Source organism: Cricetulus griseus, unplaced genomic scaffold (assembly GCF_003668045.3).
Source record: "Cricetulus griseus strain 17A/GY unplaced genomic scaffold, alternate assembly CriGri-PICRH-1.0 unplaced_scaffold_1, whole genome shotgun sequence".
NCBI lineage: Eukaryota > Metazoa > Chordata > Mammalia > Rodentia > Cricetidae > Cricetulus > Cricetulus griseus.
Genome location: NW_023276808.1, coordinates 8,861,032 through 8,877,585, shown reverse-complemented (window position 1 = coordinate 8,877,585; position 16,554 = coordinate 8,861,032). Strand labels below are relative to the sequence as shown.

The following is a 16,554-nucleotide window of genomic DNA, read 5'->3' as shown; positions in this document are numbered from 1 at the left end:
GGAGAGAGAGAGAGAGGGGGAGAGAGAGAGAAGAAAACAGAATATAATTAAAGAAAAGGAGCATTGGAGAGTTGGGACCATATAATACCTCTTATACTTATTTCAGTGTCTGGCACTGCTGAGCATAGAATCAGTTTGACAAATAATATGGCCAAAATGTGAGCACATGTCATTAATCCCAGCTTCTGGGAGAAACTGAGTATTTGATGGTAGGCCACCACCCAACCATGTGACCTGAACTGTCCATCAATTGCTTGGTGGACCCATCAAATCATAAAGTAGGACATTCAGCAACCTTTTATCAAACGGAAGTGGTATATAGAGATCATCCCGAAGCATGTCCTGAAGGCACAAGCAAGCTACATGATGTAGTTGCCTAAATGCCCATGGTTCCTCCTCTTGTTCCAATGCCTTGTGCTGCTAAGTACACACCTATATCATTAGAGTGCCTTCCTAAGTTTGGTTGACCAAGGAACAGAGATTAGGGTCAGGTTTACTGATGGTTCTGTGCATCATGAATAAACCACCCAGAAGAAGACAGCTGTAGCAATTTAACTCCATTCTGGGACAATTCTGAAAGATACTGGTCAAGGACAAACTTGACCGCAACTATGAAAATGAAAATAAATGCTGGGCTGTTGGGGTGCACAGCTTTAATCCCAGCACTTGGAAGGCAGAGGCAGTCAGAACTCTGTGAGTTCTAGACCAGCCTGGTCTACAAGAGCTAGTTCCAGGACAGCCTCCAAAGCCACAGAGAAATCCTGTCTCAAGACCCTCCCCCAAAAAGAAATCAAAATAAGAGGACACACCCAGCAGAAGGATATATTATTCTGAAGGCTTTGATAGTCCCTTTGAAGCAAGTTCTCCTTGTAGCATATATTGACCTCACTCTTACCCTCCTGTTGCCCAATCCTCATGAATTCCAAATCCACAGATGTGTGTAAACAGTGGTCCCTAGCATATTTTTTCTTGAAACAAGATCTTACCCTGTAACACAGGCAGTCTGGCAATTCACTGTGTAGTCTAGGTTGCCTGAGGCTCCCAAGTGCTCCACTTATAGGCATGAGCTCCCACCGATGTCATAATCAATAGTTTCTACCTGTAGAAACATACTCTCCTTCACATTAATTTATTACTTTTTCCTCTCCATGTATGTGTGCCTTTGCATAAAGTCTATGTGAGTGTACAGCACCACAGATTCTGAAAATTACTAGTTTGAGTCACGTAGTGGATTGTCCATTGCAGAAAAAGAAAAGGAATTATGTTGCCTCTGCCTAAAATTCCCAAAATAATATCAATTCTTTAGTATGACTGGGCACTTTAAATCTTCACACAACTCAATTAACTACTCTAATTATTAAAACCAGGGTGCCTTCCCTTTTGGGAGACTCCCTCTTAAAAGGACTGCAGCTAACAGGCCAATTAACTAAGGAATTGAGTAGGCTGGTGGCCCTCAGAATTATAGGCCTGTGCAGCACCCATTTAGGCCTAGTCTGGCTTTGCCACATAGGATGGTGGCAAACCCAGTGCCATTTTTAAACAAAGCAAATCATGCTTTCTTTGGCAGCAGATAACCCCTCAGCAGAGGTCTGGCTGGGCCTGCAGGACAAGTGAGCAGTCAATGATGGGTAAGACTTAGGGGACATCTGCTAACCTAAGCCAGAGGATCTGAGGGGCATGGGCAGGCTTTTCAATGACGGGTAAAGCAGACGTTGATATACTGGTGACCTAAGACAGACTCTCATTTAATATATATATATATAAAAGGGAGGGGGACTTGTTGGGCTTTTCTCCCATAGGGGTCTGCTGACCAGCTTGTGACTAGGAGCTTACCTAGCATGTACATCCTGTTTTCTTCCTTCCTTGAAGGCCTGAGTGCAAATTCCTGTTATCCTGTTATTTTCCCATTCAGGATTGCCTCACTGGCCTGGGAACCTGAACTTGTGATTTGGGTATTTTTCCACCATGCCTGCTGACTGGTATAAAAGCCCTAACTCTTGTTGGAATAAAGGGCATTCTCCCTGAAAGAAAGACCTGCTCTCTTGTCTTTAATTAAATCCTCAAGGCCCTCGCCCTATACTGTGGAAGTGTTGTAGTGCAGGCACCACAGTTTGGAGCCAAAGATCTCAGGGCTTGGCATGAGATCCTAGGCCATTCTTGGCTGGTCACATAATTGTATATTAACCTTTACATAGCGGAGCCTCAGCTCAAGAAAAGAAACAACTTGACCCAGTCCTCCACCCACAGGCTCAGTCACCTAGGAAACCCTCCCTGGACCTCTTACTCATGAACACTTTACCCTGCCAACCTTCCTATTTTTGGCTTCCAAATATCCTGCCTAAAATAAAACCTGATGCACAAACAACCCAATCTACCCCTGCCAATGTCATGCTCTACTGATTATACAAGCTAGCCTGAGAAAAATAAAGTTTGCCACTTGATCAGAATCCTGTCATGTGGTGGTTCTTTCTGTGTCTCTTGTCCCCATTCGCTATCCCTGACTCTCTTGCCCCAGGTTGAAGTCCTGTGGGTTGGGACAATTGATAACTTTTGGGGTGATGCTGCTTCTGTTTGAAGTAGCTCTATCTGATCTTTTACCTGCAAAGCACTTAGGGCTGGGACTGCTTTAATAGCTACAACCAATGAATTCCATGTCTCATGGTATGTATTATGTGTAATCTTAAAATATATATAAATAAATATCTTTAATTTTATATCCCCTTTGTTCTTGACACCTATTACAAATATGTCCTATCTCCCTCTTTCCCCTTGACATCATAATGTTATCTCCATCTTAAGGTCTCTTAGAGGTGGGTCACGTATGCTTTGCTTTGACATGGAGACTGGTACAGCCTCACAGCCCAGACAGCACAGCCATCAACCAAAAACCAAAGTGTAAGGCTCAATCAGGGAAGAAGAGGGGCACTTCTGGGGACTCGGGGAATCTGACCAACCTTTACTAATGAAAATACCCGATATCCTCAGAGACGATGGAATTACAGCCTGTTTGACCTTTGTATTTTCAAATTCTACGTCAGATTTGGCTCTCTGCTGTTGTCCTAAATGATTTTTCCCTGTGGTGATTAAAATGTGGTAATACAGCAGCTGAGTCTGCTTAAACCATCTCCCAAAGTAGACAAACTCTCCTGCAGATCCAGGACTGTGTTTTTTATTGCCAGTACCTCAACAATCCTGCCCCAGAAGTCTGTCCTTTCCATCTGAACTCTAGCTGGTCCGTTTATAACAATGACCTCTTTGTTCCATTTCAGGAAAGAGGCTTTGATTCCTTGTTGCATAGCTGTTAGTGAGCTCACCACCACTCACCAAAGTCTGTAGTCTCCCACTTTCCTCTTTCCTCTCAGCAAAACCAAAGCACTATCTAATATTTCCTTCTTGCTTTCCCCAATATGCTCTCCACCTCTGGTGGCAGCCAGCACCTTCCTCACTGGGCCACACCTCCCCGGCTTTTCCCAGCAAACCCAGCCAAGCCTCCAGGAAAACAGAATTCTGTACCTAATACCCATTTAATCTCATCTTGGTGCAAAGGGTGGGGCCAGGGCTGGGTGGTGAGTGTCCCTTAATGATACGGGATGTGGAGTGAGGGGTCTGGCTAGGTGTTGCAGAGCCCTGGAAACAGAAGGAGTGAGGACTAAATGCTAGGGATCTTTGAAAACCTTACTGAGGTTACCCGAGATCTGAGTGACAAGTCCAGTGTGCATGGAAGGAAACACAGAGGCAGAGGTGAAACTTTCTCCTAAGGTACTGCTGCATAGACCACCCATAGCCCACCGTGTCCTCCCCGGGATCTGCAGAGGCCTGAGTGGCTGGCTGTGTGCATAGCATAGAGGTCCGCACAGGGACACAGCAGTCCAAGTGGGGATCTCTTAGCAATCTTCCAGCTTCTGGGGAGAGTCTGTGGTTCCCCAAGGCTGAAAAGTTACAGCTTACAAAACGGTCCAGCTCCAGGATCTTCTAGGAGGCATTCCGCCCCCAGAGCCAGGCTCAGGCAGTCCCTGCGCCCACAACAAGATGAGAGTTCCCTTGGGAGGCAAAGTTCCCAGGCCTCAGACCTTGCAGTAAATGTTGGCAGGATTCTGTGGGGGCATCTCCTGCACGATGTACACTGGGTCCCCATAGTCCCCGCTGACCTTCTCATAATGTGGGCAGAAGACATTATCTGCAGTCCTTAGTGGTATGAGAACATCACTGGGTTCCCAGCCAGAGTTGTTGCCACCTCGCTTGGAGGTGCTGTGGAGAGTGTTTGCGGTGCCTCCTGCGGTACTTGAGCAGCAGTACCACCAAGGTGATGATGATGACGATGAAGATGACGCATCCTGATATGATTCCTGCGAATAAGGCCACTTTGGAACCCAGATTGTTTCTAGAATGCCCTGCGCTGTTGCCTTCGGTGCTGATACCTGCACGGAAGCAAGAACAACCATTTACTGTGGTTCTGAGACTCTGCCCTCTAGCTTGAAGAATGAATTCTCCAATTGCAAACAAGTAAGCATAGCAGATGCTCAACTCACTGGATGAACTTGACAGCAGTTCACCAGATGAGGTGAAGGAGCTTCAAAGGTCCTACACTCACTCACCAGGCCAACCACTTCCTAAAGATTAGACAGCAAATCTGGAACATCCCTATTTTCAACACTTCAGGATGCATCGGTAGCTGACACACCTGGTGAGCTCTGCTCTTGTGACTGTAAGACACTGACCGGGCTGAATTAATCTGTCTTAGTGGCAGAGTTAATATTGACTCACTGGGAGCAAAGACCCCAGGAATCTGTGCCCACGAGTGAATCCCTTTGGTTGGGATGTGTTTTGAGGCTCCTCTGCCTCTAGGCATTCTAAGAAAAATGCACCTCATAGACACACAGCCCAACCACATTGCTATCCCTGGATTTGGTTTCACAAAAGGGCTTATTATTGAATTTCTCCTGTTTGTACCAGCTTCTAGCTCCGGATGTCTTGTTGGATCATTATTCGTGGTTGATCCAGCAGGACTTGCATCTACATAAAGAAGAAGTGATTAATCATGGCACAGACATCTGACAATGTAGCAAGCATAAGGAGTTGCAAAGATATATCAAGAGGAATGAACAGCAATGAACATAAGACTCTCTATGCAAAGCACTGAGAAATACAAGAATATAACCTTACTTTTTAATAACAATGGTTATCCTAGTTATTTGTTAGGTTTAGATTAGGAGGCCATCTGTGGAAACTATAGGGATTCTTACATTTGGCAGTCAAAGCATTCCAGATGACATTTCGATTTCACTAAGCAAGTTGATTGACAGCTATACTAGTCTCTAATTAGAATAATTCTTTGTTTCTTCACAATAGGTTATTCTACGTGAAAACACAGCTCTTGGTTTGTCCAGATTTGAAAATGAAACAAATCAGCAGAGCCAGTGTTTACATACAAGACTCTTTGATTGTTTTTCAAAGAAGTGTTCTGCATTGTAAAGAGATATATCTATGGCAGCACACAGACACCCTGTCTCACTGGCCTGAACTTTTAGAGAGATCTAAATGAGAAAATTTGAGCATGTCAGTTTGGGGGACTCTACCAGTGGTTCAAAGTACAGAAAAGGGTCTGCCTTCAAAACTAACAAGAGGGGTGATGGTGAGTGTCACCCCAGGTGCCACGCTGGCTGTGGGCTATACCTGGTCACAGTGGGGTCACAAAGGAGCAGTTGATCTTTACCTTGTCCAACTTTCATGAGATCTTCATAGATCTTGTTTGGCACACCCCTCCCTCCTGGTTATGCAGGCCTTCCAAAGACCCATTTGATGTAGCTGATTAAAAATAAAATGGGAAAAACAAAAAATATAGAACAAATCAGGAAATCAGTAGGATTTCATGAACATGAATTGTCTAAAAACAATTTGAATAATAAGAATTCACTCTTTGTCATAAGTTTTCTGAATGTAGGGATGCTGAAAGCTGAAAAGAAATAGAAAAATAAACAAAGAGAAATGGATGCTGGAAACATTGTGACATGTAGACTACCTGTTTCTAAATGCAATTAAACACACCCTCCTATATACACATGATTTAGTATTACTTTATAGGTAAAAGGGACAGCACCTTCCAAAATAGCCAGCGACTCCTGGGGTTGGGGGGGGCGAAACTAGAAAGTGCAAAAGAGCAAACATGATAATTTCAAAACTTGGTAATCATCTCCCAACTCCTGTTTCCTTCACTTCACACCTCCTGCTTAAAGAACAATGAAATAGATGCTATGCTTGTCAAACCTCCAAGTTCTGTAAACACTATCAGGGGACACTTCTGGCAACCCCCTTGCTCCTTTCTCCAGCCAGGAATGTGCTGAAGTAGCATTCTAGAACTCAAGTCTTCTGAGTCTGCATTCTCATCACTGTGTAAGTCCCTGCAAGCATGTGTTTTTATAAACCCCCATCAGCCACTTTAGCCAAGTTTCCTGCTAGGGAAAACTCCAGCTGGACAGTTTGCACACCCCCTTCCCTGTCTGGGTCTTGGGACAACTTGGATATAACCAGGTGGGGGCAACATTGGCCAGCTGGGCTCCTTTTCCACTTCAAAAATGAGGGGAGAGGGAGAGCACAACCCTTCTACCAATGTCTTCCTGTCTGTCTAAGCTGTTCTGTCTACACACATTGCTGTTTGTCCTTAATCCAGTGAATTATCTAAATGGCTTTGTAACTAAAGCTGTACAGAGATGGGCTGTCAGGCCGTGTAAGGAAGAGCAGGCTTTCAGTTTACAGTTCAAGTTTGAGTAGGAGGAGAAGGTGGAATGTGCTGAACACTGCTTCCCTTTGAGTTCAATGGGCAAGGAACAGAAGTATTTCATAGACACGCCTGTAATTTTAATCACCTTCCACTTTCTCTATCAAAGTCCTGTCTGCTAACACTATACTCGGAAGACAATGACAAACAGACAAGTGTTCTGGCAACTTCTTTCAGCCTGGTTGTCTTGTTTTGTCTTGTTTTCCAAGCATACCACCACCAAACAGCTCCAAATGCCTTCATGGTTTGTAGAAGTTTGTAACTAAAAAAAAAATTAGATACGAATTCACATCTGTGTTCTGGAATTATCAATTTCTACTCTCAGTATTTTCCCAAAAAGCAAAGGGTGCCTCTTCTCCAGAGAGTGCACTTAACCTTGGGTCTCATAGTTGCATCTCTTTCCTCAGTCTTTACTGACACTAAGCTTTTTCTGGGAAATAGGTAATAGTTGCCATAATAACTGAAAATAGGTAATAGTTGCCATAATAACTGAAAATAGGTAATAGTTGCCATAATAACTTTGTCAGGGAGTTGCAGTAAGCTAAACAGTGTCCACTCACAGACGGGAGAAAATGCTTGTCAGATAAGTCAAAGTAAAGTTCTAAAGAGACTGTGTGTTTCAGAACCTACCAAAAGGGCCTTAGTATTTTACTGTGTTATCATTTTCCTTATCTTCTTTTCCCATTTGCAAAAAGTGACTCAGCCAAAGAGCCTCTCTCCTATTGCTTCTCACAGTGTGGGGTATTTTGAGCACAGTTTTTGGTGTGGTCTAGGTCAGTGTGGAATTTTCAGTTATTGCTTAGTGTTTTCACTGCATTTCTCAGAAATCAGAATATATATCCATAGAGAAAAAGAAGAAAAGTGACACGGGATTCATGAAAGTACTAGTCAAATGTCAAGTTTGCTTAATTGGAGGAGAATGCCAAGTTCTAGACTCAGGATAACGCACCTCAAGCTAAAGCACATCCTATTGAAAGTTAAAAACAGCTTTCTTTTCTTGATAAAAGTTTGAACACTCATGTTACAAGGACAGTGATAACTGAAAGCCAATGAGGGTCCAGGGAGGAATACAGATATATTTAGCTTAATCTCAAAGGGAAAAATCAGATTCAAATGGAAAAGAACACCAAAAGGAAGGCAGGCTGGGGAAGTCCAACACCTGCAAACACAAGTACAGGCCCTAGCTGAATTCTGCTGTGTGGCATGTGGCAGGCATAGGGCACACACACACACACACACACACACACACACACACACACACACACACACACAGAGAGAGAGAGAGAGAGAGAGAGAGAGAGAGAGAGAGAGAGAGAGAGAGAAATTTATTTTAGTCATATTTATATATACTTTAATTTGTAGGCAGTGTCTTTTCTGAGCCAGAATGGTTGTGTTGAACTCCTGAGGTTTACCTCAAGGATGTCCATCTCCGGCCCCCAGAGGTAAACATCTCTAAAAGAATTAAAATTTATTTTCAATATGTTTTTTAGCATTCAAAGACCATGGAAGGAAACACATAACATTCTGAATGAGCACAGTTTTCCTGTATTCCTCTTTAAGTTAACGTGAACTTGTGAAAAGATATTGTAAAAGACTGTCAAGGACTCATTACCAACGGTTGTTAGAAACAGGGAAATTGTATGACACTGTTCCAAGTACCACAATGAAAGGTAATTGTCACAAGGAAGTGTGGATTAGGAAACTTGTAGGGCACTTGTGACACTCATGCCTTTGAGTGTCAGGTCTCTTCCTAGACAGAAACTTCCTAGACGACTGAGGTGGTCAGAACTGTGCTACACACAGGTGGTACCATCAGGTTCCTGGGCTGGGGTCCCTGTCACAGTGAGAGAGGTGACATGAGAACCCTGCTGAGGTCGGGTCTTTCCTGATTGTCTGAGAGGTGAGCAAGCAGTTTCTTCCTCCAAGTGGCATGGGACTGTCTGCCACCACGATACCTGGTGCCCCACAAACTGTAGGCCAAAAGCAATCCTTGCTCGTTTAAGCTGCTTTTGCCACTGCAACAGTAGAAGTAGTGAAGGGACCAGCTCCCCATTTCGGCAGCCATAACAGCCGAACACGTATTTGTCTGACCTTGTCTTAGTCTGTGTTGCTAGACTTGAAAGTGAGACAGCCATGAAGGCCACAGCATTTTCCCAAGGATCAAGCACACCCAAAGAGTTAGAGCTTTAGGGTGAATGTGTGTATAATAAGAAACTATATAAATTATTTTTTGTCAATGTTATCTTCTTTTTTCTCCCTCCAAATTTCTGCCTATGCCTCTTGGCTATTGTTTTAAGTGTTTTATTTCGCTTTAATTTTTATCTTCATCACAATGGGCACAGCTCACAAGTGCACTTCAGATATACCCCAATGAACACCTATCCCCTATTCCTGAAATAATGCCACATTATTATGAGCGACGCAGGGGTGTCATTCAGGCAGCACTCCTACACTTTACTCTTTTTCATCAGGACATAACATGACCACCAGTACTGGCTTTGGTCTGTATGCCCCATGCTACTAAGCTCTGAGCTGTGCCGGTCTGGAGTGATGGTATCATGGTAAAGTGTACCACTATTACATTTTGCTCTATTGAGTCCTAACTTTGAAACACAGTTCTGTGGAACAGAATGCACACTAAATGATGAGTGGATGGATGGTTGGACAGACAGATGGAAGGATGGAGAGAAAAAGCATCACACAGACTTACCTATAAAAACCTCAAAAAAGTTCCTTAAAGATGGTTTTGTCAGTAGAGATACTGAGTCCCTTCGTATATAATTTACTTATTTCAATACCATAAGAATCCTGGCAGGTTTGCCCCTGCTGAGTATTTATATTTAATTAATGCTGTCAATACAGGGTCCCAATTTTCAATTAATTTATTTTGAAAAACCAGAAAGAACAAAGCTTCTTAACAAATGATTTACCATGTTAATTCAAAGGAAACAGAAATCAATACAAACCTAGTTAGCTTATCCCAATGCCTACAAAATAAAGAGAGAGAATTATACTTACATATGATGTAGTAATCTTTGTTCTTCTGAAATTCTAGACCCCAGATGTTAGGGCTGAATTCTTGAAACTTGATGGTGAATTTCACATCTCGGTGTGGTCTGGAACAGTTGAGCAGGGTTTTTTTCTTCTTCTTAATAATGCATCTGTCTGCTTGGTCTTTATCAACCATATAAACTTTATAATATTCATACTGGCCAACAGTTTTAGAGTCCACTTTTGGGCAAATAATATCCAATTTGTCTCCTATCTGTGGGTATAGTACCAGGCCTTGTCCAGGTAGAAATCTAAAAAGCATAAAAGAAAAGCCACTGAGTTGGTGAAAGTGAACACCCTTAAAGACAGGCATCAAAGAGCCTACACTACAAATCACCCCCACCATGACATCTCAGTGCTATACTTTGGTTCACCAAGGCTGTCTTCATGGGACAAATGCTTTTAGGAATTTACCTCAGAAAACAAAAGGATCAACTTTTCCCTTCTTTGAGCCTTCAGGCTGTCAGGCGGCAACAGCCTGCTGACACTGGTCCTCGGCCCCGGGCTTGTAATATCCCAATAATCTTCTGTGAAACTTTACAACTCTTCCCTCTTCCCTGGTGAGGAGTCAGACTTCCCACCTGCTTGTTTTTTAACCATTGGCCTCTCAGTTTATTAGGACCAGAGACATCTCATCAATTCCAGGAATGGCGCGCGCCCAGAACCTCTGCTGTCCTGGTGGTTTCCCTGAGCTGTGTGGATGTTAATTCACAGACAGGTTTCATCAAGAGTGCTTCAAATTACTCCTCATAATTAGTCACTGATAGAACGCCCCACACGTCAGTCACTCACAGACCCCGCCCCCACAGTCAGTCACTCACAGACCCCGCCCACACAGTCATCACAGACCCCGCCCCCACAAGTCAGTCATCACAGACCCCAGCGCCACACGTCAAGTACCTCACAATGCCCCCCACACATTCAAGGCACTCAGAGACCCGCCCCCACCCGTCAGTCAATCACTCACCCACACATGGCAATTACCGCAGGTCCCGCCCATGGCCCCGCCACTTCCGCTGGCCCGCGGGCTCCACCGCTACCTGGATCAAGCTCAGAAAGCATCGCCCGCATCCCCGACGCTGCCGCCCAAGGGACGGACCCGCTCTGTGACGCGCTTCCGCTTCCGGTCTGCAGAACGCCGCCCTGGGACTCGGTGCCGCCCTCGCTGTGTGACGCCAGCGCCCCGCGTGAGGCACAGCACACCAGACTTCCGGTTGGCTTCAGCTCGCCAGGACTATCGACTTCCGGTTTCCGCGGTGTGGGCAACACACGCTGTTCCGTGACTGGAGTTTCGGACGCCCGACTTCCGGTTGGCTTCAGATCGCCAGCACTACAGACTTCCGGTCTGCCATCGGGGATCGCGGGGAAATAGAGTCGGGAATTTCGCTTTCAAGTTCCAGCGCCTTACTTCCGCTTGGCTTCAGGTCGCCAGCATTACCGAGTTCCGGTCCCATTCTGGCTTCCCCTACAGAGAGGGGAATGGGGCTTCTGAGACTCACGATTCCCAACTTCCGGTTGGCTTCGGCTTGCCAGCACTAACGACTTCCGGAGTCCTGGTAATGGATGGGAACGGCGCGCGGCTGGCTTCCAGCCACTGGAATTTCGCTGGAATCTCAGGACGCCCGACTTCCGCTTGGCTTCAGGTCGCCAGCGCAACCCGGTTCTAGTCAACGCTGGCTCGGTGCAAAAGCAGCTCCCGGTTTCCAGTGACTGCTGCTCAGTCCCAGCATTCCAGTCTTCCGGTCGGCTTCAGCACGCCCATACTACCGACTTCCGGTTACGGACAAGCGACTCCGCGCCTGCAAATGAGCGGCTGCTTGTGACGGGAATTTGGCTTCTGCGCACAGGATGCCAGACTTCCGGATGGCTTCGCCTGCCAGAACTAGCGACTTCGTGTCCCGGTCTTTCTGTTCCTACCGCGCACAGTGACCGGCCGCCTTCCAGTGATGGGGATTCAGCTTGTGAGTCCAGCACGCCAGACTTCCTGTTGGATTCGCTTGCCAGTACTACCAACTTCCTGTCAGAGTCTTTCTTTTTTCCGACCCCGCAGGAAGAACGGCTGCTTTTGACGGGAACTGGGTTTGTGAGTCCTGGGATTCCCGACTTCCCTTTGGCTTCGGATGCCAGCACTATCGACTTCCTGTCCGCTCTCAGATACCGCACCAGCATCGCTACGGCCACCGGTCTTCCAGTTCCGCAAAGGCTCCGCGAGCACCGTCGCGAATCCCGCTTGAGAAACGCACGACTCCCCGCTTCCGGTGCGTTACCGAATCCTTCTGGGGCGGGTGGGGGGGCCACCGGGGCCGGAAACCGGTTTGCTTCCACCGCGACTCATTTACCGTTCCTCAGACTCACACTTCCTGCCTGTGCCCTTCGCTTCCCGTCCGTCCCCGCGGCAGCGCTGGATAGCAACAAGGTTCCGCTCCCGACCGCCACCCGGAGTCCAGGGCGGGGGGAGAAAAAATACAGAGCTTCCGTTGAGCGCTGTGGGCGGGACTTCCGGTTTCCTCTCCCATCCATTACACTCAAGGGGGACTCAGAGATGAGTGAATTAATGATGCTCAAGGTCCTGAGGGGGTGGGAGGGGCGGGGCCTGTCAATCATGATCAGCCTGTCTGCTTCTGCTCCCATCAGCTACTGGATGGAGGCTCTGGGACGGCAAATAAGGGAGTCAGCGTCTCATCATCAGAGAAGGGCGTTTAAGGGAAACTCCTGACTGTTGCTCACACTGTCAGCTGGCGTCATCCTTGTGCGTCACTGCACATTTCCCTAGAGCCAGATTCCTCTTTACATCTATAGCGGCTCTGTCTGTCACGGGGTGTTCTTTCCTGCCGTCCTCTATTCTTCCGCTGTCTCAAACTTCCTGCTCCCTCAAGTCCTCCTCTCCCGCCCTCTGCTTCCCTCTCCATTCTCCTAACTCTCCCCTCCCCCATGGTCCCAATTAGCTCAAGAGATCCTGTCCGTGTCCCCTTCCCTGGCAGACCATGAGATCTCTCTTAGGATTTCCCTTGTTCCCTAGCTTCTCTGGTGGTGTGGATTGTACGCTGTTCATCCTTTGTCCCGTGTCTAAAACCCATATATAAGAGAGCAAGTAGCGTGTTTTTCTCTCTGTGACTTGGTTACCTCAGTCAGGATGCTTTCATCTGTTTCCATCTATTCGCCTGTGAATTTTAAGATTCCATTATTTTTCTTCCGAGTAGTGCTCCATTGTGTAAATGCACCACATTTTCTCTGTCCATTCTTCAGTTGAGGTATTATACCCCCCGAAAACTCAAGTATCCGGGGTCCCAGGCCACGTTCACGGTGACCCCAATCACCAGGCGGATTCGAGAGCTTGCTGCAAACTGCACGAGGCTTTATTGTAATTTAACGAGCTAACCCCATGTTAGCTCCGGTCTTTCACCCACCCGCCATGGCGGAGGGCCAGAGAAGACTGCTCCTAGGGGCTCCCATGTCTTCTAGGGCAGCGTAAGGGGAGTGTCTAGGGGTACGCACAGGCTCACGATTGGTGTGCCTCCAGGCTTGGAGGGCTTGCCCTGTGTTGGTTGGTCAACTGGTTGTTATGGCCCATAGGCCCTCCCAGGGTGGTTGCTATGCTCTCTACATCATTGCTGTGCGCTTGTCCGTAAAGCACACCCAGGGTCATAAAGCATAGCGCCACCAGCTAACTTCTGATTGGTTCCTTGTCACAAGACAGGCATCTGACTTTCTAGTGTCTAGAACAAGGTCATAGAAGCACAAGTTATGGCTCCCGAAAGGGAAGCTGGTTCCTTCAATTACAATCAGGATTCTGATGCACAAATATGTTTGAACATTAATAACAAAAATATAGTACAATGCCTTGGAATTAATGATGGTATGGCTTAACTTTAGGTACATGAAAATGGAGGAAAAGTAAAAGTTTAATATGTACAAGTCATTGTAAGCAAAGTTGTTAAAACAAGTTTCTCAAAATATAAAACTGGTGTTAAAGAAATTCCTCGCTAGCCTTTCTGTCCAATTTGAGGATAATGAACACTGTGTTAATTATTCCCAAATTGTTTGAAATGAAAGCTGAATACTTCATATAATTAATCATGGGGCCTTATGTGTGCCCCAGAAGATTTCCGTTGTCTAATAAATTCTGGTTGAAAACAAACTTCAAATGTAGTCTTTCTCAGTAGGATATGCTCATTTACTCATACAAAAGGTCATATCATACTTCCTTGTGAACCTTAATGCATAGTACCCGAGCTAGTAATTGCCCCCCATAAGCTCATAGGGAATGGCACTGTTATGAGGATGGTTTGTTGCTGTAGGTATGGACTTGTTGAAGCAAGTGTGTCACTGGGGGTGTGTATACTGAGATCTTATATATGCTGAAGCCATGAACAGTGTCCCAGACAACTTCCCATTGCCAGTGGTCAAGATGTGTAATGCCCAGCTCCTTCTATACCACCCTTTCTGCCTGCATTTTACCATGTTGCAACATGAAGATACTTAATATAAAACTTCTGAAAATGCAAGCCAGGCAAATTAAAAGTTTTTTCTTTAATGAATTAGTCATTGCCAGAGTGTGGTGGTGCATGCCATAATGCCGGATACATCCATTCATCTGTTAATTAATTTATCCATTCATTTATTTGTTCTATTTTTCATTCGTGGATTCCTGGGTGGGAGGGAGCATGCAGGTGTTGGCGAGCTCAAGAATGAACACCCCTCCCCCATCACAACAATTTCCCCACCCTGCTTGACACCTCCCACTTCCTAAAGTGCATCACTGACTTGACTGCTCCCCACCTGGCTGCTGCCTGCATTCAGTTCACTCCTTAACTAAGCTCTCTCAGTCACTGATTCACTGATTCACTAGCTCATTCACTTGCAAAGGCAGCCTGGGGAGCCAGAGGTTCCTATGGAAGTTTTCCAGCTCCCTGAAGAGAGCTGGCTTGGCACTGCATTTCCCAGTGTGCCCTGCACTCCCAATCAACCATGCTTCCATCCTCCTGCCTCTAGGCTTCCTTCCTGAGATGTTAGAATCCTTAGGACTCTTACTTGTGATTTTTTGCAGCGGTGGAAAACAGGGCAGGGAAGGGAGGGAGGGCAAGAGAGGGAGGGGGCAGTGTAATGAAGAAAAGGAGGCTGTGGAGTGATCTGCTCCATCCCCGTGCTGTGTCTGCTACGTGAGCTTTTCCTAATTCATTTTGATTTGGTACCGTTTGGTTTGCTGCATCCTCAGGGATGTTCTTTGGTGTGTAGAAACTTTTGAATTATATCCTGAAGGACAACGGAAAGTTCCTATGGAGACCAGGAAGGTTTCAGGGTCTGCAAATTAGCCTGGGGCCAGTGCTATTGAAATGAATATTGTTGCAGTTCTAGAGAAAGGGTTTTTCTTGTGTGGGAGGCATGGCCAGGAACCACAATACTGTGTCTTTAAGCATACTCTAACCTTATGGGAGGTGTTCTTGTCACTCAAGCCTCACTATCCACTCAGGCCCTCCAGGAGACGTGCCAGTCAGAAGAGGTTCAGGGCTCTTCTGCTCACACAGGCTTGACTTTGAAGAGGAGACAGCGGTTTTGTTTGCTGTGGTGCAGTTGCTGCTGCAGGGAGCTGAGAGGAGAGCTTCAGTGATCTGGAAAACCACAAAATGGTGAGCTAGGGGATGCTGTCTGCAGATGGGGAGGGTCAGATGCTGAGGTGTGGCAGACAGTGTGTTGCATCCTCCTTGTATCTGTGGGGAGAGTGAGGCCAGATACCCTGCCTTGGGAAATCCCATGTGGCCCACGTAAATTGTTTGACCTAGGGGGAGGTCTCTCACTAATTTTGCTCTGCAGGCTTAATTTGATCAGAGTATTATGAGCAGGGAGATGGATATAGGAGCAGGATTCTAGTCAACTTATAGAGGCTGTTTTCTTCTTTTTTGGATTTTTGGAGGTTTCTGTGTGTAGCTGTGGAGCCCATCCTGGCACTCACTCTGTTGACCAGCCTGGTCTTGAACTCACAGAGATCCACCTGTCTCTGCCTCCCAAGTGCTGGGATTAATGGTGTTTGCCACCAACGCCTGGCACAACTAAAAGATTCTTGTAGAATATATGGAAAGCAGCTTGCCTATCTCAGAGATGCCTAGTTTTTCCAGTATTTTCTTGACATTCAACACTCTGCATTTAACATTTACATGCAATCTCCATTCATCGTTAATTTTGTGCATGTTGTCCAGAGGCAACTCATGTGTTAGGTAGCAGTCTTCTATTACTCCTAATTAGGAGAGTAGAATTGTTGATATAAAGGATTTACCAATGCTTAGGAAATAGAATGTCTCCCAAAATCGAATTGAGCTGTGGGAGGACTGCCTGTGAAACAACCAAAGGTAAGTACATTCTAACCAGCCTTGTTTGGATGCTAGGATACACATTTGTTCATCAGCATTGTGCAGACATTTGGCTCCAAACCATTGCAAAGTATCTACCCCTGATTTACCATCAGCCACCAGGCCCATCACCATATCGAAGAACAGGCATCTAACAAGCTGGACAAGGAGGCATTACAGGGACACAAAATAACTTAAATCCTTATGTCAGAACATTCTAGGTTTTTCTTTTCTTCAGAATAAACACAGTTTTGTCAGGTGGGTAATATGACACCAGGTAAGAATTATTTGTAAATAAAACACAGTTGTGTTAAGAACTCACCTCATCAAGCAAGGCTTTCATTTAAGCCCTCAGCCTGGGCGGACTCAGTAACAGCTTGGGAT

At 45.9% G+C, this 16,554-nt stretch overlaps 1 protein-coding gene across 1 annotated transcript in view; it reads right to left on the bottom strand.

The window, feature by feature from the left end:
• Positions 1-3,153: 3,153 nt before the first annotated feature.
• The window catches only part of LOC113838105 (ephrin-B2-like), a 49,915-nt gene continuing 36,514 nt past the window's right edge, over positions 3,154-16,554 (bottom strand). Inside the window, 6 exon segments of the mRNA XM_035453556.1 lie at positions 3,154-4,245; positions 4,247-4,418; positions 4,951-5,013; positions 5,714-5,734; positions 5,737-5,805; positions 9,794-10,077. Of these exon segments, the coding sequence (XP_035309447.1) occupies positions 4,065-4,245; positions 4,247-4,418; positions 4,951-5,013; positions 5,714-5,734; positions 5,737-5,805; positions 9,794-10,077 (790 nt within the window). The 3' untranslated portion in view covers positions 3,154-4,064.